Below are 25,000 nucleotides of genomic sequence, written 5' to 3'. Positions count from 1 at the left end.
AACTTTTGAACTCTGAAATAATGCAAATCAACACATATCAGTGATTTAGCATCTACATTTGTTAATGTTAAAGAGGTTTAATATGCATTAAATAAATTATAAACCTTACCCAGGCCCGGATTAAGAACTCAGGGGCCCCTGGGCACATTGTCTTGTAAGGCCCCTACCTGGACGCACCCTTAAAGTTGAATTTAAAAATTAAGAATAATATAATCATTTTTAAATAAAATGAATCTATAATTTGTTGCCCACACATTTAAATAAATGATATATAGTACATATGTATTTATAGTCTACAAAGATTTAACTTATTTTTCAAAGCATTGAATAAAAATACCAATAAAAGTATATATATATATATATATATATATATATATATATATATATATATTTCTTTTTTTTCTTTCTTTTTTTTTTCTTTTTTTAAGGGTATTTTAATGTATTGCTTTTACAAACTTATAAAGCATATTATTGCCATGGCATATAATGCACAATGCTTCTATAATAAAGTTCTATGAATCTGAGTCTTTCATAATACAAACACTGATTTACTGTCTCTCTCCTCCTCTCCCTGTATTTTCTCTACTCTTCTCGTGATGAAGACTTGATTATAAACCTAAAAGTATCCGAAATCACACACACTATACCTCTTCTCTCCCGTCTCTCTCCTCTTCTGGGCCTTTCTCTCTCTATCTCCCTCTCTCTCTCCTTTTCTGTCTGTCTCTCACACGATGAATCCAGTCCGACAGAATCCGCGTTTGCTAAATCCACTTGTCCACTCATTTTTGATCTATGACAGATATAACGTTACACTAAAGTCCGCTCAGTTTAGTGCGGGCTATTACAAAACTGACGTTTCCGCGCATGACCAATTACAGCATTCTGTTTAGTTAAAGAAAGAAAGGCAATTTAAATATAATAATAATATTAATATGTGATCGCGATCAGAGGAAATACAGTTGTCTGAGCAATATAGTTTTTGCAGAGAGGGAGGCACTTATAATAAGGCTAAACATTATTAAATACCCACGAGACACTTGTGACTTTATATCACAATTTGCATTATTTTTAAAAAATGTTTCCTTCCTGTTAAAAATAAATATATTTCCAATCTGATATGTAATGGGGAGAAAAAACAGTAGCACGAGTTCAGCTGATGGTGGATTCGAAGCGAGCTGATGATCAAACGCGTCAAAAGATGAGGCTGTGCGCCTTACAAGGTGTGCCACTGCAGCTGTAATGCTACACAGCTCTTTACTCATCTTGTCTCTATCAATCAGGCATCGATGGGCGTAAACCCTAAATAGCTTATTCCAACTAGATGCGCTATTTGCAATTAGCCTAAAATGACACTCCGAAATTGTCTTTTTTCTCCCCCCTAGCAGGGGCCCCTAGTGCGCACGGGCCCCTGGGCCTGTGCCCATAAGGCCCATTGGTTAATCCGGCCCTGACCTTACCATTTCGTTTGAGTGCAGTGAGGGCACTATTTTGTGCTCCTAAATGGCTTTATTTAAATTTCTGTCATGTGTCGTCTGGTGCAAACAGCCAAACTGCTCATCCCTGCAAATCTCGTAGCGTAGCGCGTTGTTAGGACACAGGGTTACAATGTAACCTGCTTTATTACGATGTTTACACTCGTAATGTTTATATTATTTGCTAACTAATCTCATGTGGAACTCTGAATCTGTTTCTCATTTCAGTAGTCTGCTTTTTTCCACCGGAGGTTGCATTTCACGGATGCATACTTTGAGAGCCTTTCTAACTGACTTAATAAATGAAATATGCCGTATTCCACCCAGGCAACCCGGGCTGCTGAAATATAATTGGTTAAAGTGGCATTGGGCAGGTTAAAACAACCAAAACAAAGACAGACGTTCCGGCACGTAACACACATTTTCAAAGCGGAATCTCTGACTTCAGCATTGTTTATCAGATAAACAAGAATGTTCGCTTAGCATGAATCTTAAATATCTGCAAGCATATTATGGTATTTTTATGCTTTAGAAGACTCAAAAACTTGCATACAGCACCTTTAAAACCACACCTGTGTGTTTCAGCAAATACTTGCCTTTCATCAGGGTAACAGAGATCATGCGTGTCTGGAGTTTCTTTTGAACACCATTATTTCATGACTCATTAGGTTATCCATAGAGTACTAATATATTATATTGAACACAAGGTAAACTCAGCAATCATTATAAATTCAACATTAAGAGAGAATTAAAAAAGTTAAATAAAAAATGGTGAATGTTATACAACATATCTCTCAAATAATACAATGTGAATGTATGTAGAATAAAACCACAAAAATATGTAGTATAGTGTACAAATATATACACATAAACACACGCGTACATGTATAAATATACTGTAAATGGATGTTTTATTGGTAGAACAAATTCTTTACATCAATAAATGTCAATACTTTCACCTAATGTGTGATAAAAATATATATTTATTTCTTTTTTTATGCTTTACATTTTCTTCAAAATTTGCAGCACAGCTGTTTTCAGCATTTATAATGAACAAAAACATAATTCACCATTAAACAGATAAGAAAAAATTCAGTTAAAAAACTGATGGAAAGATGCATTAATAAATAATAAATAAATAATAAATAATTATAATATAATATAAAATATATAATATATAAATCAAATTATAAATAATAAATAATAAACAAAACATAATAGATTGTGTTTTAAAGGGCGCCAATGATGAAAATCATCTTTTTGAAGCTGTTTGGACAGAACTATGTATAGGTACAGTGTGTCCACAGTCATATTGGAGTGATAGAAACACAATAAATGTCTTTTTTTTTTTTATTTCCTGACGTTAAAATAGCATCCAAACCCCTCTCATTTTGAGGCTGTCTGTAACATGATGTAGGAGTACGGTTTCCCCGCCCACCAGATTGATTGACATCCGCGTATTAACATGTCTTTGTAGTAAAGTGTATAATTATATATCAACAAGACAGGACGTGCTCAAAGCAACCGTGAATAAAAGATGTGTTCAGCGCTCTGTGATCATCAGTCATCATCAAATGTGATCAAGATTGAGTTTTACAAGTTTAACACGTTTTTAAATCAGTGCATGCTTATAATAAAGACAGTAAAATTAATGTAATTTATCACCACAGCCGCATGTCAGTACAAATATAAATGAAGACGTTTCAATCCCGGTTTGTGGACGTTAAATCAGTTTTATTTTGTACATTTACATAACGGATATCCATACAGCAGTGGATATTAACCTGGATTCTGACACATTTGCCTTGCAAAAACAGTGCAAAGCTAAACACTGTGTATATGTGTGTATATGCTTGAACTTTATAGCGGCATTGTGTGTGACTCATCGTTGCAGAAAAGCTTAAATTAACTCCACAACAAATACATCAAATAATCATTAGGAAAGTTCTTACTGTAGTATTTCTCACAAACGTTGCAAGAGATCTGCTTCCTTCATGTCTGTCACTGTGCTGTTTATCTGACACAGCCAGAGGCTGAGGCACTCAGACAGGCACGTGCGAACGGTGGGCGGGGAGAACTGGCATTAAAGGCACAATCCACAAAAACAGCCACAGTGTGTTCAGAGCAGCACATCTCAACATTCTAAAAGGTCTAATAAATAATCTGATTGTTTTTTGAGCTAAAACTTTACAGAAACATTCTGGAGACACAAAAAACTAAATAGGTGCCCTTTAACAAAATGTAAACACTATTTATTAAAAACAATAGGGTATAACATAACTCTGTATAACATACGGATTACTTTGTGTAAGATACCTTTTTAAATAATATAAAATATTAATCTGTTTTTTGTACTGCATTGAAATAAATGTTTTTGTGAGCAGAAGATACTTCTTTGAAAGCATGAAAGCCATGTTGAAGATTGAAAAGTTTTGAATGGTTGTGTGTATTTTATTTGATACGTTACTCTCTCTGTGTGTCTGTCAGATCCTGTTTGATAATAAGGCTCACAGTGGGAAAGTGAAGCTGAGTTTGCTCAACGAGGCGTTCATTAAAGAGTGCAGAGACCCCAATGTGTCTGGACACGGTGAGAGAGCACGCAAACGCTCGTGACTGGCTGTAAATGTGGGATCCTGATAAAGCTAAGCCATTGCTCTGTTTAATTCAATTCAAACTTGCTTTATGTATTGCAAATAGGGGTTGAACAATATATATAATTGAAACATTGAAACTGATGTGCGTGTATTTGCAATAGTCAACGATTAGATTATTTATTAATGATTAAAATATACTATTTTGATATTATTGTATAAGATTATGTGCACAACAAAGTTATAATAATTTAGGATTTGACATTTTTAGTTTAGTTTTAGTTTCGTTTTAGTTTTTATTTCGTTATGACTTTTTGTTTTCAAATTCAGTTTTAATTAGTTTTTAGAGGCAGATTTACTAGTTTTTATTAGTTTCTATAATTTGAAATTGCTTAGTTTCAGTATTAGTTTTATTTATTTATTTTTTTCGGAAATTAGGATGTTTGCTATGTCTAAGATTTAAAATCATCAGAATAAATATTGTATAGTAAAAACTCAACCAAAGACACATTTTTTAAAACATTTATTTAGGGGACACATGAACACTACCATCTACCCATCCTCAATTTCAAATACAGCAGCCCACAAGATCGCAGCTCTAATGTGTGCAAGGCTGCTTCTGAGGTTAGATACACAGTAGTGATGGGAAGTTCGGATCTTTAACGCGAACCGGGTCTTTTGTGACAATCCTCCCATGTTAGGACTCAACATTCCCAAAATACTACTGTGTACTACTGTGTATCTTGTAAGTGTATCTGTGTATCACTACTGTGTATCTTGTAAGTCGCTTTGGATAAAAGCGTCTGCTAAATGACTAAATGTAAATGTAAAATATGTATTCAGCAATCATAATTTCAGTCAGTTAATACATCACCATGATCTAAAACGTTTCTTACAATTAAGTTTTGCAACCCAAGCAAAGCACAATTCACTTATTTAAACTCCATTACTTGAATTTCTGTTATGAAATAAATGTTAGTTTCGCCAGATCCCTCGGTTTACCCGTTGCAGTTTAATCAGTTGTCCAAGTTTGGTTCAGTCACAACAGTAAGAGGATCAGGGGGGGTCAAGTCTGAGCACTCACTCTGGTCCCCCGGGCTCTGGGCTGGTTGAGAAAATTCCAAATCGAACCAAAACAAACCATTACAATTGGCTTAAGATTGGCAAGCAAAATTCTGGACATTGCAACCTTAGTAAGTCGTTTGTGTATACGTTCTTGACGTGAATCATTTCAAATGATTCAGTTGAATTTGGTGAACTAGATCAACCGGCTCCGGTTCGGGATCACTAATACAGAAATAAAACTCATTATTGGACAAAAAATTGTTTTAAATTAATGCTTTTAAGTGTCATATTTAATATTTTCACCATGCTGATGTCTTGCCCAGCCGTTGTTTTTGTCAAGGGAGCAACAGCGAGGACTGATTGGAAGAGTGCCGGTTTGACCTGGCCCATGGCATCAGGTTTACAGACTCTGATGCTATACGGTCAAACATCTGTTGTGAATCTGGCAGCGCGAAGTCAATAGATTTACTTCTAAAAGCCTTATGTATTTAATACATTTAGAAGGACAAAAACGCAGGATGTTTTTGCTATAATTTTGATTAAAGTTAGCTTTGTATGTAGGGTTGCACGGTTTACCGGTACTTTGGTAGTATCGCGATACTATGGCTCCAAAATACTGGTGGTGCCTCTAGTTTGTAAACGGTCGTATCCTCATTAACAGTTCTAATAGTTAATGTTGCATGTGGAACAGAACAGTCATAGTATACGCAAATAAAACATAATATCTGTTTAAATAAGTACATATGGGTTTTCAATAATAAGGGAATTATGAATTAAATGTAAGTATTTCAACATGTAAAATATAGTATTTGTGACAATTTGCTTTATTTGACTTGAGTTATGAATTAATACAGTATCGCGATACTACTTGGTATCGTGATACTTCAGCTGGTATAGTATCGCGGCTTAAATTTATAGTATCGTGACAACCCTATTTGTATGTACACAATATATATATATATTTTCTGTTCTAGTTTTTTTAAACTCTCGTTCTTATTTTTACTTCAGTTAATGAAATTATTTTTCAATTCTAGTTTTTGTTTTTCGTTCGCTTTTATTAACTATAAAAACATTGATATACAGTGAAGACCATGTTATTTAACATTTGAATGTTCCTTTTTTGTATTTGCATACTGTTCTGACTCTCCGGAACAACATAAAGCATTGTTTATTTAACTTTTGTTTTTACTCTGTCGTATTTAAATTTGCTTTTAATTTATTATAATTTATGCAGATGCACTGCATAAAGTAAGACTTGATCACCCCAGTCGATCTAAGTGAATGAAGTCTTTCCAAATAGTGCTAATTATATTCATATTGAGATGCGTATTCCAGGAAAACAAAAACCTCAATGTCAGATTTTTTCAATATTGTTAAGATCTAAATACCAAAGCATTTGTGACGTTTACATTAATTGGAAAAATATTAAAACAAATGACATGATAGTGATAAAAATAAATAAATACAAACATTCAACATTTTAGGATTCATGTATAACAATTTAGAATTAAGTGTTTTTTTTTTGTGTGTGACGCTAACAGTAATCTGTTTTTTCACCTAGTAAATAGTGAAGTTGTGTTTTATTGCTTGAATTAACATGTTATTGAATTAACTTAATTAACCTAATTTCAATGTAAATGAGCTCACATATGAAATCTGTGTGTGTGTGTGTGTGTGTGTGTGTGTGTGTGTGTGTGTGTGTGTGTGTGTGTGTGTGTGTGTGTGTGTGTGCAGGAGACAGTTACGCACGTGTGGCCTTCGATGTGTTGGTGGCGGTGGTCTGCGGTCTCTCTCTTGTTCTATGTGGACGCTCCATCCTCAAAGGAATCATGCTACAACATGTAAATTAGAGAACGGTTTATAAACGTGATTTTTTTTTCCAGAAATAATATAGTATCAATTGTTTATAAGTAAAAGCAATTGTAGTTGTGACAATACCATGGTAGAGCAGTGTTTTTAAAAAATAACCAATGTGTTTTGACAAAAACACTTTCATTTTATTAAAAATGTATCAGCATTTGAGAACACTCCACCTACACCTTTACTGACTGCACCTTTACTGGCCGTCTGAGTTTAGCTAACTGACCAATCAGAGCAGAGTCAAGATATCTGACCTTTAGAAGCATGGTAGGGCGATCTGACCAATCAGAGCAGAGGTGAGCGATCTGACCAATCAGAGCAGAAACCAGCTATCTGGCTGAGGTAGTGTAAATTTGGGTCATCTGACCAATAAGCTTAGATTAGGTCAGTCTGACCAATCAGAGCAGGGTGGTGTCATTTGAACAATATGCACAGAGTATGACTATCTGACCAATTAGAGCAGAGTAGAGCTTTCTGAGGAATTAGAGGAGGGTTATCTGACCAATCAGAGCAGAGTAGGGCTCTGACCAATTATAGTAGGGTTATCTGACCAATCAAAGTAGAGTAGGGCTATCTGAACAATCAGAGTAGAGTAGGGCTCTGACCAATTATAGTAGGGTTATCTGACCAATCAAAGTAGAGAAGGGCTATCTGACCAATCAGGGCAGAGTCAAGCTATCTGACCAATCAGAGTAGACTCAAACTATTTGACCAATCAGAGCAGAGTCAAAGTATCTGATCAATCAGTGCAGTCAAACTATCTGACTAATCAGAGTAGACTCAAACTATTTGACCAATCAGAACAGAGACTAGCTATCTGACCAATCAGAGTAGAGTCAAACTATCTGACCAATCAGACTAGACTTAAACTATTTGACCAATCAGGTCAGAGTCAAACTATCTGACCAATCAGAGTAGAGTCAAACTGTCTGACCAATCAGACTAGACTTAAACTATTTGACCAATCAGGTCAGAGTCAAACTATCTGACCAATCAGAGTAGAGTCAAACTGTCTGACCAATCAGACTAGACTTAAACTATTTGACCAATCAGGTCAGAGTCAAACTATCTGACCAATCAGAGTAGAGTCAAACTATCTGGCCAATGTGACTAGGCTTAAACTACTTGACCAATCAGGTCAGAGTCAAACTATCTGACCAATCAGAGCAGAGACTAGCTATCTGACCAATCAGAGTAGAGTCAAACTATCTGACCAATCAGACTAGACTCAAACTATTTGACCAATCATTGCAGAGTCAATCTATCTGACCAATCAGAGCAGAGACTAGCTATCTAACCAATCAGAGTTGTCAAATTATCTGACCAATCAGAGCAGAGACTAGCTATCTAACCAATCAGAGTCATCAAATTATCTGACCAATCAGAGCATAGTTAAGCTATTTGACCAATCAGAGCAGATTAGGGTCATCTGATTAATAAACTCAGCAAAGAGCCATCTGACCAATCAGAGCATGGTGTGGACATTTGACCAAAATGCACAGAGTAGGGCTATTTGACCAGTCAAAGTAGTCATGCTATCTGACCAATCAGAACAGAGTCAAACTATATGCCCAATCAGAGTAGAGTCAAGAGCAGAGTCACACAGCAATCTGACCAATTAGAGCACAACTGAGCAATTTGACCAATGAGAGCAGAGTCAATCTATCTGACCAATCAAAGCAGAGACAAGCAATCTGACCAATCAGAGCAGATTTAGGCCATTTGGCCAATAAGTACAGAGTAGGTCTATCTGGCCAATCAGAGCAGAGATAAGATGTCTGACCAATCAGAGCGGAGTAAGTTGGAAAGTCAGGGTTTAAAAAGACGATTTTGGACGGATGTTGTGATAACAGCTGATGCGGCTTTTTGCTATCTTTCATCATTAAAACAGAGTAAGGTGGAACGTCTATTTTGATTTAATGTTGATTTGTGTTGGCAGGAGTTGGTGTGTTACTTCCGCGTGTCTCTGGGTCGTTCTGTGAGTCTGGGTGACCGTCTGGAGTTCATCAACGGCTGGTATCTGCTGCTCATCATCAGTGACGTCCTCACCATCATCGCCTCCTTCATCAAGATCGCCATCGAGACCAAGGTGAAGCGCGCTTTGAGTCTGTGTGTTTGAGATCTGGCTGTGTTCGAGGAGCTGACGGTTGTGTTTGCGGTGTAGAATCTGTCCTCGTATGACGTCTGCAGTATCCTGATGGGAACCTCCACTCTGCTGGTGTGGGTCGGGGTCATTCGATACTTCAGCTTCTTTCAGAAATATAACGTGAGTTCTGATTTTTTTTAAATGTTTATTTTGTGTGTATATATCCAAGTTAGGGCTGCGAGATTCTGGCTAAAATGAGAATTGCTATTTTTTTTTGTTTAAAGTCAAGATCACGATTTCCTCACAATTTTGTAGATGTAGAATATCGGTTCATATTAGTAGGCTATTATTATTGTTATTCACAAACATATGGTAAAATAATTGTAATAATAATATATAGGGATGTAACGGTATTGTAAATACCGTCATACCGCAATATTAATTTTTTTCGATATTACCGAAGTCGCATGACTCGGTAAAACTATAGGTCTTCTGAGAAAATTTGCTCAGGCGAATGAAGCGAACGGGAGGTAGCGAAAACTACAATTCCCATCAGCCCATGCTTGGCCATCATCCCTTGCCGTCTGTTGTCGATACAGATCCAGTAATGCGGAAATGGAGTGTGCTGCTAGAAGCGGGGATCAAAAAGAGCTGGAAAACTCTAAAGCGGGTGTTGTCGCCGCGCGCGTACTGAATAGCGGTGTTGTCGCGCGAGTTCTTATCAGCTGTGTTGTCGCACACGTACTGAATAGCTGTGTTGTCGCGCGCGTACTGAATAGCGGTGTTGTCGCGCGCGTACTGAATAGCGGTGTTGTCGCGCGAGTTCTTATCAGCTGTGTTGTCGCGCGCGTACTGAATAGCGGTGTTGTCGCGCGAGTTCTTATCAGCTGTGTTGTCGCGCGCGTACTGAATAGCGGTGTTGTCGCGCGAGTTCTTATTAGCTGTGTTGTCGCACGCGTACTGAATAGCGGTGTTGTCGCGCGAGTTCTTATCAGCTGTGTTGTCGCGCGCGTACTGAATAGCGGTGTTGTCGCGCGAGTTCTTATCAGCTGTGTTGTCGCGCGCGTACTGAATAGCGGTGTTGTCGCGCGAGTTCTTATCAGCTGTGTTGTCGCGCGCGTACTGAATAGCGGTGTTGTCGCGCGAGTTCTTATCAGCTGTGTTGTCGCGCGCGTACTGAATAGCGGTGTTGTCGCGCGAGTTCTTATCAGCTGTGTTGTCGCGCGCGTACTGAATAGCGGTGTTGTCGCGCGAGTTCTTATCAGCTGTGTTGTCGCGCGCGTACTGAATAGCGGTGTTGTCGCGCGCGTACTGAATAGCGGTGTTGTCGCGCGAGTTCTTATCAGCTGTGTTGTCGAGTGCGTACTGAATATCGGTGTTGTCGCGCGAGTTCTTATCAGCTGTGTTGTCGCGCGCGTACTGAATAGCGGTGTTGTCGCGCGAGTTCTTATCAGCTGTGTTGTCGCGCGCGTACTGAATAGCGGTGTTGTCGCGCGAGTTCTTATCAGCTGTGTTGCCGCGCGCGTACTGAATAGCGGTGTTGTCGCGCGCGTACTGAATAGCGGTGTTGTCAGCACACTGTTCAGATTGATGCAGACATGAGACCTCTATCTCACTCATGGTTTGTCCTCTCAAGTGGGGGAAAGACAATGCACAACGTTACCCACTGCTGTCAACCTGGGCCAAGTCATATCGCTCTTGTCCCAGAAACCTCAGTCCCAAATGAGAGGGTTTTTTTCTGTTGCAGGGGACATTGTAAATGCCCAGAGATACCAGCTTTTACCAGATTATATTTATATGATAATTTTCCTTTAAACCCATCTCTATCTAAGTGAGTGAGTGATTAAATGTTGAATGTGATGAGTTTTCAACAATACTAAATTGAAACTTTATTTTTTTACATGGTTTAATATTTTTTTGTTATTAAAATTGAAGTTCCTGTTTCAAAGCTTACAGATAGATGGCTAATTTGTATGTCATTGACACTTTTGGCACTTTTTTGGAGTATTTTCATAAGTTTTGTTTTTTCCTGTAAATGATTCAATAAATACCGTACCGTGACATTCATACCGAGGTATTACCGTACCGTGAAATTCTGATACCGTTACATCCCTAATAATATAGTATAAACAGCACTTTATACAACGAAACCGAATAATCATATCGCATTTTAGAGTTATGATTGCGACAAGTTTTTTTCTTTCATAGCGCACACACTGCTGTGCATGAAAATACATGTTTACAGCGTCAGTAAACCTACTCTAGCCTTTATAATGTTGATTTTACCAGTGAATTAAATGGTCTAATAATGTTCTCAATGACAGATTGCAAGCATAGGCCTATATCTCAAACATAAATCAACATCAGAATTATTATAAGTAGAATAGAATTATTTATAGAAACCAGTAGACCTACACATAATATTAATATTAGCCCCTTTCACACAGTGATACCGGTAAATATCTGAAAAATTTCCGGAAAGACTTTACCGGTATATTGAAAAAAGCGCTGTTCACACAGGCGAGGACGTTACGGAAATTTTCCGTAAAAGAGCATTCACACATCCATTCCAAAATACAGGTAAATTCTGACATCATTCACCACAAATGAGCTTTAAACGGCTGCGCTTGTGTTTGTAAACATTTGACTAAATTACAAACTCTGTGGATGATCAATATTGTGAACAACTTTCGCAGGAACACTTTCGCATGTCGAGATGTTCATAATATGTGCTTGTGCAGGCGCTCACAGGCTGTTTCACAGGCACACGCAAAGCTTGAAGGTAAACAAACTACGGCTTATCATAAGCATCTCATCGATGATTATTTACACAGTTGGCATTAAGAAGGAACATAGAAACTTTATCTGACTAACATCTAGCGGCTAAAGGTGTCTGGGAAAATATTCAAAGGCTTTTATTCTCATAAACCGCACGGACGTGAATGCGTCTGACTGTTGTGATTGGCTAAAGTAGACGTCTCACGTCAGCACGTTCTAGACGTGCACGCGCTTATTACGGGAATCTTCCTTCTGCATTCACACAGCGCAGCATTACGGCAAATTACCGGTAATGTTACAACTTCTCTTTCCGGAAAATAGCCAGAACGAATTTACCGGTATTTTCAAAAAGGACCTGTTCACACATACAACCTTTCTGGAAAATTGCCGGAAATTTTCCGTAAAGGTCTGTATGTGTGAAAGGGGCTATTTGTTTGTTTGAGAAAAAAACAATAATCTCATATTAAGCTTTATTTTACATCTACAGAATCGTGAGAGAATCATGATCTTTATTTTAAGCCAAAAAATCCAGATTCTCATTTTAGACAGAATCGTGCAGCTCTAATATGCATTGTAATTAGCACAAAGGCGGCAAGGTGGCTCTGTGGTTAGCAGTGGTTAGTGGAAATAAACTGGTCGTAGCGTATGAGTGCGTATTAAGCCCCAAGTCTAGAGGAAACAACATGGGCATAATAAACGAAGAAAAAACAAATGTGTTGGGGTGGTGGATTTCCCAAACAAAACAAAAACTTAAGACAAAAGATTCCCTTCGGCTGACAACCAAACTCAGAAACTCAGTTGAGAGTATATATGAATAGATTTATTATAGAAAAAATGTGGTTAATATAAATGAGCATCTCTTCAGGGTGACCACAGGCCAAAATAACAAACAAGAGAATCTATAAAGTAAATGCACTAAATTACCTATAACTATTTAAAGAAAAATACAAAAAGTAGGGCTGCTCGATTATGGGAAAAATCATAATCACGATTATTTTGGTCATAATTGTAATCACGATTATTCAAAACGATTATCAGTTGAAGTCAAAATTATTCGCCCTTCTGTGAATTTATTTTTATATACAAATATTTCCCAAATTATGTTTAACAGAGCAATTTTTTACAGTATTTCCTATAATATTTTTTCTTCAGGAGAAAGGCTTATTTGTTTTATTTCAGCTTGAAAAAAATCAGGTTTAAATATTTTGAAATCGATTTTAATAGCTCAATATAGCCCCTTTAAGCAATATATGTGTTTGATTGTCTGCAGAAGAAACTACTGTTACATAATGACTTGCCTATTTACTCTAGTCAAGCCTTTAAATGTCACTTTAAGCTGAATACTAGTATCTTGAAAAATATCCAGTAAAATATGATGGGCTGTCATCATAGCAAAGATAAAAGAAATCAGTTATTAGAAAAGAGCTATTAAATCTGTTATGTTTAAACTGTTATGTTTTAAGCATCTTCACTGTAAGAAAAAACTTAAACTACAAAAGTTCTTCAGTCCAGAGCAGTGAGTGGATTTTGTCCTTTTGTTGTTTGATTAATAATAAAAACAGCAGCAGGAATATCGCACGCTGTCACTTTAAGAATAGTGCGGCTCTGATATGGTTTCTCTTTCACGTGTCTTTTGATTCTCAACTTGTTTGTTTATTACACAAATGAGGGTTAATATGAATAAGCACTAAACACCGCGCATGTATTTGACCATTAAAGCTCATGCATTAAGATGGCGTTAGATGTGCCGAGGCTAAGCGCGGATCGGCGCATGCACAGACACACACAAACACACTACCTGTCTGAGGCTAAGCGCAGCGCGCACACACACAACAGCACGTTCTCTTTCGCGCTTAAAGAAATATGAATGATGCGCATCCCATGCTGCAAAAGTTACATTACAGCACATCTTTTAGTCACTTTCACGTGGAACTGGAAAGGAAGCGGTATATGACGGAATAATGGTTTATCTCGATTAATGGTTTTTCATAAACGTTAGAAGCCGTAATTGAAATCGAAACCGGATTTTCGATTAATTGCACAGCCCTAACAAAAAGCTTACCTTACTCCCTAAACATAAACATATTCAAAAGTAATCAAATAAATAGGCAGACCGCCCCAACACGCTCAAGCTCTCAAAATATTTTAACGAATATGAACATCAGTACAATATTGGTTGTTGGTCGTCGGCCGGAGGGGTGAGGGAAACCCAGGAGCTCCACTCCAAACACCGAACGCAGCGGAAATGAGCTCCCCGAACCCTGCCGGAAGCTCCCTTATGTACAGGCCGCCGAGACCAGCAGCCAATCAGAACAAGGGATCACGCCGGTATGGGAGCCTATGAGACAATGAAGAACACTATGAAACAACAAGAAGGCGGGACTAAGAAAAAGACGTGCAATTCGCAATAATAAATAAATAAATAAACTTCAGTCGTAACAGCGTGTGTGAATGTGAACGTGAGAATGTATGGGTGTTTCCCAGTGCTGGTTTGCAGCTGGAAGGGTGTCCGCTGCGTAAAACATATGCTGGAATAGTTGGCATTTCATTCCCCTGGTGAATAAGAGACTAAGCTGAAGGAATTCATTTTTATTGAAAAGGTTTTGAACGATACCATTTTAATGTAATATAGGAAAGAGAGTTTGAGGGGAAATGTACTTTCTTTATTGCAACAGCAATCTTCTCTTTTTTTATTTTTATTTTGTCTTGAAATGTTTGTGTTTTTATATATTTTCTATTAAGCAAGTGTTACCTATTCAGTGACACTAACCATGAGACAGAAATGATGTAAATAGTCTCTGTTTTCAGATTCTGATCGTGACTCTACGAGCTGCGTTTCCAAACGTTATCCGCTTCTGCTGCTGCGCTGCTGCCATTTATATGGGCTACTGCTTCTGCGGCTGGATCGTCCTGGGACCCTACCATGCCAAAGTATGAGCTATTTCAGTTATACTACGCTAAAGCACGATACCATGCTAAAACATGATGCATTTATTTATTAATTATACCATGCTACAGTATGACATATTTCAATTATAACATGCTAAGGTTTGATACACTTTAATAATACCGCACTTGAGTTTACATGCAGTTGAAGTCAGAATTATTAGCCCCTCTTGTATATTTTTCCCCCAATTTGTGTTTAACGGAGGGAAGATTTTTTTCAGCACATTTCTAAACATCATAGTTTTAATAACTCATTTCTAATAACTGATTTATTTTATCTTTGCCATGATGACAGCACATAATAATTGACTAGATATTCTTCAAGACACTATTATTCGGCTTAAAGTGACATTTAAAGGCTTAACTGGGTTAATTAGGGTAAAGTTCGGGTAATTAGGCAAGTCATTGTATAACAGTGGTTTGTTTTGGAGACAATTCAAAACAAATATTGCTTAAGGGGGCTAATAATATTGACCTTAAAATGGTTTTCAGAAAAAAAAAAACTATTTATTTTAGCCGAAATAAGTCAAACTTTATTTATAGAGCACTTTACAAACACAGAAGTGAGCTGTATAGAAAGTATAGAACAGCATAAGTATAATAGTCTATAAAATACATAAAACACAAGATTTAATATAGCTAGATGGTCTATTACGTTATTAAGATCAGATGTCAAATGTCAACAAAAGCAAATGAGTATTAAGAGCTGATTTAATTGAGAAAATGGAAGAGGCCTGTTTAATAGGCGGCGGCAAATCATTCCAAAATTTAGGACTGATTCCCTCTAAGCTTACACTTTGTTTTAGGCACAATCAGGAGAAGATGACCCTTAGCTGACTTAAGAGAATAAGTGGGCTCTTAGAGGTGTATCAGCTCAGAGATATAATGTGCAGCAAGACCATTTAGAGGTTTATAAAAACAAATAAACAAATTTTAAACTGTTTTCTAAAATGAACTGGCAAACAATGAAGCAAAGCTAACATGGGTGAAATGTCAAATTTGCGAGTGTTAGTTAACAGCATTTTGCACCATTTGCAAACTGGCAATAGATGACCTGCTACTTTCCACATCCAGTGCATTCGAGTAATCTAACCGAGTGGTCATAAAATCATGAATTACTGTCTGTTGTTTTGGTATATATTGCTTTGTTTTTGCTAGTTGTCTTAATTGAAAAAAGCTAAATATTTTTTTTTTTTAGAATATGCAAAAATCATACAAATACAAGAAAAAAATCAGCAAATAACAAATACAAAGCAACGAAACAAAAACAAAACCAACAACAATATAGTCATGTACTGGTATGTGCTTGAGTGTGTCCGTGTGAGTGTGTGTATGCATGTAAAGGTAACTTGGTGGACAGGTCAGAGTACATACATTAGGAACAATAACAGTCAATAAATCAAGCAAGTGTCACAGATATAGACAAAACATATAGAAAGAAACCAGTCAGAGGTAGGGAGTAACAACGATGCTTATTAATGTATGATAGTAAAAATGAGAGTAAAAAGAGAGAAAGGACAACAGTAATAAATGACAACGATAATAATAAATCACAAGTGCTACACCAACTACTACTACAGAAAGTTACTTATATTACAACTACTACTGCTTCTTCTACAGCCACAACCACGACTATTACTACTACAATGTCTACTAATACTGATACTACTACCACTACTGATACTACTATAGCGTTTGCTACAACTAATACAACAACGTCTACTGCTACTACTACTACTACTACCACCCCCACAATCACTTCTACTACATCTACATCAACAACATCTACTACTGATATTACTACACCAACAACGACTACTACTACTACTGTAACTACCACACCATTACTACTTCTGCTACTACTATACCAATGACATCTACTACTACATGAACTACTACTTCAATAATCTCCGTAACAATTACTCAATAACAATCGATACTATTACAATGTCTACTACTTCAACTACTACTACTACTACTACAACTACAACTACTACCGTTACAACTACAACAACTGCAACCTTACTAATGATAATGGTATAAATACTTGTAATAATGATAATGGAAAGATAACAGGACAAGTCAGAACAGTAATAATAATAATGATTACAAAATTAAAAGTAATACCATTTATGACAAAGCATTTTAGGTGTCGAGGAGAGGGGAGGATGGGAAATCAGGGAGAGGACAAGTAATAATAATAATAAATAATAATAATAATAATAATAAATAATAATAGTAGTAAGTAGAAGGGGAAAGAGAGGAAAAGAGAAAATAAACTAATAATAATAAACAAAAATTAATAAAATAATAATAATAAAAATAAATAAATAAAATAAAAATAATAAAATAAAACAGAAAAGGAGGGGGAGGAGTAGAAGAAAAAGAAAAGAAACAAAAAGAGAGAAGAAAAATAAAGTTCAGCAAACAAAGCAATGAGAATAAGCAAAAAAAAATTAATAATAATAATAAAAACTAAATAAATAAAAAAGAAAACACTATATCAATGCTAATTATGAATTATACAAACCCACCTGGAAGAATAATATTAAAGATATGTATGATAGATAGATAAAAGATAAAAGCTAGATTTAACCACCGCTCTAAACTGATTGTCAAATTTAAAATCTGAGTCAAATTTTATCCCTAAATTTGTGACTTTAGGGCTTAATAGGCTGAGCTAACGAGCCCAAATAGAATAGGGGAGTCCCAACGGTACCTTCAAAAACCATTAATTCTGTTTTGTTTGCATTAAGTCTTAACAAACTAAAAGCCATCCAAGCCTTCATTTCACTAAGACAATCAAGGAGCAAGTTGACAGTAATTTTTCTAAGCGGCACATAGACCTGACTGTCATCTGCATGACAATGGAATGACAAACCACACTTCCTAATTATTAAGCCAGGGCCGATAACACAAATAGGACTTTCTCCAGAAGCAAAAAGCTCTGTTAAACATAATTTGGCAAATATTTGAAAACCAAAATTCACAAGTGGGCGAAAAACTCTGACTTCAACTGTTTATTATATATACTTCATTTCTGAAACAGCACGCCAAAGGCCGCCATGATTGAATTGGCACTGTGTGAATGAGTCATTGTGAATGTGCGTGTGTGTTTGTCCGCTAGTTCCGCTCTCTGTCGACGGTGTCCGAGTGTCTGTTTTCCCTGATCAACGGAGACGACATGTTCGCCACGTTCTCGGAGGTGGAGCAGAGCGGGACGCTGGTGTGGGTGTTCAGCCAGATCTACCTCTACACCTTCATCTCGCTCTTCATCTACATGGTGCTGTCGCTGTTCATCGCACTCATCACCGGAGCCTACGACACCATCACTGTGAGTCCGTCCACACACTGAACACACAAAACACACTTATTTACTGTTGAAGCCCTTGTAGTGGCAATTTTCTTTAAAGAGGCTTTCCCTGTGGTAAAGAAACAAAGGGCTCTATTTTGACGGTCCATGCGCAGATCGCAAAACGCAGGGCGCAAACGCTTTCAGGGCGTGTCAGAACGCATTTTTGCTAATTTAAAGATGGGAAAATCCGCTTTGCGCCATGGCGCATGGTCTAAAAGGGTTGAGTTTATTTTCTTAATGAGTTATAGGTGTGTTTTGAGAATAAACCAATTACAGTCTCATCTCCCATTCCCTTTAAGAGCCAGCTGCGTCACGCCAAGAGCGCATTCGCTATTTACAGGACGCAAAGTAAGTCTAAGTGGAAAAAATGAGCATTTCACAAGCAAACAGTTGACAGTTTATTAACAGAAAACAGTTAAACAGAGCATCTACTGCGTGAGAATGAGAGATACTGGATCTACTTTCACTTTCGCTCTTGGATAGGGAAACCTTTACACACAGACATCAATTAGTCTTTAAATAATTAATTTTGTTTGTTAGGCGCAAATATTCGTTTCAAAACTATTTCTAAATTCAGTTCTAATTTCCAGCAAACAAATAAATGAACAATAATAACCAAGTGTGTTCAAAAACCTGAGTTATATCCTAAAACACATGCTGTGCCCCATATGGTCTAAAACATGACAGGTGGACAAATCTAAGCTTGTTTTTAATAAAACAAATATAAATATGGATATAATAAATAATACTGCTAATAATAATAACATTATACAAAAGCAAATTGTTATGAATGAACTGAGATGAAGAAAAGCGCCTCGCTTACACACTGCTTAATACACACAAGAGAGCAATAGGCAAATATCTTTACATATGAAAAAATGTAAATATTAAGGATATATATAGGATATAATAAGAATATATATAGGATATAAATATAAAGGATTAAAATATTACGAAACATATTATTTTCTAGCCTACATAAATATGAAAAATCACTGCTTTTATGTCTTCTTCATCTCGGGAGGCTTTTTCAGTTCATTCATAACAATTTGCTTTTGTATAATGTTATTATTATTAGCAGTATTATTTATTATATCCATATTTATATTTGTTTTATTAAAAACAAGCTTAGATTTGCCCACCTGTCAAATTTTAGACCATATGGGGCATGGCAGGTGTATTTGGAAACAACTCAGTATTTTGACCACACTTGGTTATTATTATTAATTTATTCGTTTGCTGGAAATTAGAACTGAATTTAGAAATAGTTTTGAGACAAATCTTTGCGCTTAACAAACAAAATTAATTATTTATAGGCTAGTTGATGTCTGTGCGTAAAGGTTTCCCTATGCAAGAGCGAAAGTGAAAGTAGATCCATTATCTCTCATTCTCACGCAGTAGATGCTCTGTTTAACAGTTTTCTGTTAAAAAACTCTTAACTGTTTGCTTGTGAAATGCTCATTTTTTTCCACTTAGACTTACTTTGCGTCCTGTAAATAGCGAATGCGCTCTTGGCGCGACGCAGCTGGCTCTTAAAGGGAATGGGAGATGAGACTCTAATTGGTTTATTCTTAAAACACACCTATAACTCATTAAGAAAATAAACTCAACCCTTTTAGATCATGCCACGGCGCAAAGCGGATTTTCCCGTCTGTAAATTAGCAAAAATGTTAAACTCTGAGTTGGTTGAACCTCCTTACTGAAACAGGCCCAATGCGTACATACAGAAACACAGTAAAAAGAATATGAATCACAATGGACCCTATCATACACCAGGCGCAGTGTGGCGCCAGGCGCAACGCAATTGTTATTTGCTACTTTCAGCTCGGAGCAAGGGTCATTTTGAGCTGTTGCGCCACACTGTTTAAATAGCAAATGCATTTGCGCTCATATGTGCGCCCATAGGCGTTCTGGTCTAAAAAAGCAGGCGTGTTTTGGCGCGTTGCTATTTTGAGAAACTGTAAATATTCTGTTCTTTAGACCAGAACAAAGTCGGTCTATTGTTTGGCGCAAAGTGCGCCTGGCTTACACACTACACACAAGATGTTGAGCAATACGCAAATATCTTTACATATGAAAAAGATATAATATATTAAGGATATATTTAATAAGGATATATATAGGATATAAATATAAAGGATTAAAATATTACAAAACATATTATTTTCTAGCCTACATGAATTTAAAAACCACTGCCTTTACTTTCTTCATCTCGAGAGGCTTTTTCAGTTCATTCAATTTGCTTTTGTATAATGTTATTATTATTAGCAGTATTATTTATTATATGAATATTTATATTTGTTTTACTAAAAACAAGCTTAGATTTGTCCACCTGTCAGGTTTTTGACCATATGGGGCACAGCAGGTGTATTTGGAAATACCTCACTATTTTGACCACACTTCGTTATTATTGTTCATTTATTCGTTTGCTGGAAATAAGAATTGAATTTAGAAATAGTTTTGAAACAAATCTTTGCACTTAACAAACTAAATTAATTATTTATAGGCTAATTGATGTCTGTGTGTAAAGATTTCCCTATCTACGAGAGCAAAAGCGAAAGTGAACTTACTTTACGTCATGTAAATAGCGAATGCACTTATGGCGCGAGGCAGCTGGCTCTTAAAGGTAATGGGAGATGAGACTTTGATTGGTTTATTCTCAAAACACACCTATAACTCATTAAGAAAATAAACTCAACCCTTTTAGACCATGCGCAAAGCGGATTTTCCCGTCCTTATATTTTCTATAATCCTTATAAAATATGGATTATGGCACGCCCTGAATGCGTTTGTGCCCTGCGCTTTCTGTTTTGCGCATGGACCGTCAAAATAAAGCCTAATATGTTAGTTTATTTAAAAAGAGATTAGCCTTTCTCATAGTCCATTTTTAAAGGTGTGATCGTCAGAAGTGTACAGTCCTCAGTTGTTGTGTTTGTGTGTTTGTGTGCAGCAACAAACTCAAGACGTGCCGCAGGTTTCTGAACTGCACCGCTTCATCGCCGAGTGCACAGACACGCCCACATCCGGAAACTTCCGCAGCCCGGAGCCGTCCACCTGCTCGCTCTTCTGCTGCTTTAGCTAGACTCAGACGGTGCGTCCCAAATCGCATACTTCCCTACTATATAGTATGTAAAAAAACAGAGTAATATGTTTGAATTTATAGTATTGGAACAGTAGATGAGAAGTACCCGGATGATCTACTACTACTGCAGAGATTCTGAATTACGCATCCTATGGTCACTTTACTATCCCATAATGCCACGGGAGAGGATTTAAGAATGCAAGCAGGTATGTGATGATGACAACATGGCGGATGTAGTACATCAGAGTTACTTTCATACTCCTCACATTCACACTATATACAGCAATGGAATATTTTCATGGAATATTGTCCCTGAAGCATACAATCACACCGGTGTGATCATCATTGGGTGGTTCCTGAAGCTTACAATCACACCGGTGTGATCATCATTGGCTGGTCCCTGAAGCTTACAATCACACCGGTGTGATCATCATTGGCTGGTCCCTGTAGCTTACAATCACACCGGTGTGATCATCATTGGCTGGTTCCTGAAGTATACAATCAAACTGGTATGATCATCATTGGCTGTTCCCTGAAGCGTACAGTCACACCAGTATGATCACCCTTGGCTGGTCCCTGAAGTGTATGCTCACATCGGTGTGATTAGAATGTTCAGAGCGCACATCAACTGCTAAAATTTAAATCTGACGCTATGCACTGAGGCACAGAAAGAGGTGTGCAGTGCTTGTCATAAATCACAATTTATCCGTGCTTTCAAACAAATAACCTTTATTTTTGGTTTCAGACATTTTTATATATATATATATATATATATATATATATATATATATATATATATATATATATATATATATATATATATATATATATAATGGAGTATGTTTAAATTCAAATGTACTACATAGGCTGAGTTCCAGTCCAATTTATTTTATTATTTATTATTTTTTTCCACATGTTTTTATGTTACAGCCTTATTCCAAAATGGATTAAATTAATTGATTTCCTCAACATTCTACACACAATCCCCCATGGAAAAAGAGTTTCTGAAATTTTGCAAATTTATTAAAAATAAAACAGCTGACAATTCAAATGTATATCAGTATTCACAGCCTTTGCCGTGAAGCTCTACATTAAGCTCAGCTACATTCAGTTTCCACTGATCATTCTTGAGATGTTTCAGCAGCTTCATTGGAGTTCACCTGTGGTCAATTCAGTTGATTGGACATGATCTGAAAAGGCAAACACCTGTCTATATAAGCTACCAGGGTTGACAGTGCATGTCAAAGCACAAACCAAGCATGAAGACAAAGGAATTGTCTGTAGACCTGTAGGCACAAGGCTGGAAAAGGTTACAGAAACATTTCTGCTGCTCTGAAAGTTCCAGTGACCACAGCGGCCTCCATCATCCATAAGTGGAAGATGTTTGAAACTCTTCCTAGAGCTGGCGGCCATCCAAGCTGAGTGATCGGGGGAGAAGGGCCTTAGTCAGGGATGTGATCAATAACCCGATGGTCACTCTGTCTGAGCTCCAGCATTCTTCTGTGGAGAGAGGAGAACCTTGCAGAAGGACAACCATCTGTGCAGCAATCCACCAATCAGGCCTGTATGGTAGAGTGGCCAGAGGGAAGACACACCCCGCCTGGAGTTTGCCAAAAGGCATCTGAAGGACTCTCAGACCATAAGAAACTAAACTCTCTGCTCTGATGAGACTCAAATTGAACTCTTTGGAGTGAATGCCAGGCGTTACGTTTGGAGAAAAACAGGCACCACACATTAGCAGGCTAATAGCATCCCTACAGTGAAGCATGGTGGAGGCAGCATCATGCTGTGGGAATGTGTTTCAGCAGCAGGAACTAGAAGACTAGTCAGGACAGAGGGAAAGATGAATGCAGCAATGTACAGAGACATCCTGAATGAAAACCTGCTTCAGAGTGCTCTTGACCTCAGACTCGCGCGACGGTTCATCTTCCAGCAGGACAGTGACCCAAAGCACACCGCCAAAATATCAATAGAGCGGCTTCACAACAACTCGGTGAATGTCCTTGAGTGGCCCAGCCAGAGCCCAGACCTAAATCCTATTGTACATCTCTGGAAAGATCTGAAAATGGCTGTACACCATCGCTTCCCATCCAACCTGATAGAGCTTGAGAGGTACTGCAAAGATGAATGGGCAAAAAATAGTGTACACAACAATCTCTGGGCGTGCTGCGTTACAAATACCAAAATTATAACAATTTATAAAAAAATGTATCACTTTCTGGCCATCGGATATAAGGCATGGACATTTATCAAATCAAACCACTGTTATTGTCGCATCATCAGCAGCACGTGTGCTATGATGAGTGAAAAGCTTAGGTGCTGGCTCCAGACAGTACAAAATACAGTGCAAACACAACGACAGTGCCAAATACAACAGCATACTCCCCTCCCCCAAAAAAAAACAGGACAATGTAATATTGACAGCGATATGTGCAATGAATAGTTGTTCACATAGTTGTAGGCAGTATTGTTTCAAGTATGGATTGGTTAAAGGGCAGTGCATGCTACATATTGATGGTGTGCAGTGACGGGTATGGAAGAGTCTGTGTGTGTTGTGTTAAGTGTTCATCAGCCTGAAGAAGCTTTCTTTCAGTCGGCTGGTGCATGATCGGATGCTGCGGAAGCGTCTGCCTGAGGGTAGCAGAGAGAAAAGTCTATGCCTTGGGTGGCTGGAGTCGCGGATAATTCTCTTGGCTTTGCTCACCTCCTACTACTCGTCCAGCAGTTCGCACAATCCTATGTAGGCCTTTGCGATTGCTGCTGGTGCTGTTTCCATACCAGGTGGTGATACAGCCAGACAGGATGCTCTCCGCAGTGCAGGTGTAGAACGAGCGGAGGATGTGGGGGCTCATTCCAAACCTCCTGAGACGCCTGAGGAAGAAGAGGCGTTGTTTTGCCTTCCTCAGCACTGCGTCCATGTTAGCAGTCCATGTCAAATCCTCAGCAATGTGGACTCCAAGGCAACTTAAAAGTGCTGACTCTCTCCACTGCCGTCCCGTTGATGGTGATGGGGGTGTGTTCTCTCTTCCCTCTCCTGAAATCCACCACCAATCACCACGATCGTGATTTTCGAAAGTTTAAAATCGCTTTGTAAACGTTTATTATTACCATTTTGTGAGTCTCCTCATACAGTTGGATAGAGCACTTGGACCCGGAAGCCGCTTCGCGTGACGTCACACTTAACAAGCGGATGGCTGCCAAAGGTGCATCAACAAAGTCTTGAGCAAAGGCTGTAAATACTGATGCACATGTGATTTTACAGCTTTTTTATTCTTAATAAATCTGCAACAATTTCAAAAACTCTTTGTCCACATTGTCATTATGGGGGATTGTGTGAAGAATGTTGAGGAAATCAATTAATTTAATCCATTCTGGAATAAGGCTGTAACATAAACAAAAGGTGGAATAAGTGAAGTGCTATGAAAACCTCCAGATGCACTGTATGAAGCCCATAGATATATACACTAGATATCACATAGGGACCCTGAGCATGCGTCAATAGCGCCGCCATATTGGTACAGTGCTCCCAGTACAAATGTCATTCAACCGCACAAGACAAGACAGTGTTATTACGTGAAGATGCGGGACTTTAGCGCTGTCTATGGGTGTAGTAACGAGCAAACAAAGAAAACAAAGCACAAAGGCAGAACATTTCATAGGTAATATTAAGTTTTTTACGTTTTTGTTTGTTCTGAACTTTTGCGCTAATCAGGTAACGTTATTGATGATAACAGTCACTTACTGCATTCACCATAAGGCAAAGTA

The 25,000-nt window shown here is 37.6% G+C and overlaps 1 protein-coding gene across 6 annotated transcripts in view; it reads left to right on the top strand.

The window, feature by feature from the left end:
• Positions 1–25,000, top strand: part of mcoln1b (mucolipin TRP cation channel 1b) — a 68,762-nt gene that overhangs the window by 27,878 nt on the left and 15,884 nt on the right. For 2 of the 6 annotated variants that reach the window (XR_015480114.1, XR_015480113.1), the window contains exons 7-14: positions 3,960–4,059; positions 6,863–6,969; positions 8,928–9,077; positions 9,153–9,254; positions 14,661–14,783; positions 17,926–18,132; positions 21,104–21,244; positions 21,317–21,441. Coding sequence is in view for 2 of the 6 variants with exons in the window: in NM_001386626.2 (NP_001373555.2) it covers positions 3,960–4,059; positions 6,863–6,969; positions 8,928–9,077; positions 9,153–9,254; positions 14,661–14,783; positions 17,926–18,132; positions 21,104–21,235 (921 nt within the window). In the remaining 4 variants the exon portion in view is untranslated. 6 annotated transcript variants of the gene reach the window in all.

Source organism: Danio rerio, chromosome 3 (assembly GCF_052040795.2).
Source record: "Danio rerio strain M-AB ecotype USA chromosome 3, GRCz13ab, whole genome shotgun sequence".
Classification (NCBI taxonomy): domain Eukaryota; kingdom Metazoa; phylum Chordata; class Actinopteri; order Cypriniformes; family Danionidae; genus Danio; species Danio rerio.
This window is presented reverse-complemented; position numbering and strand designations above follow the sequence as displayed.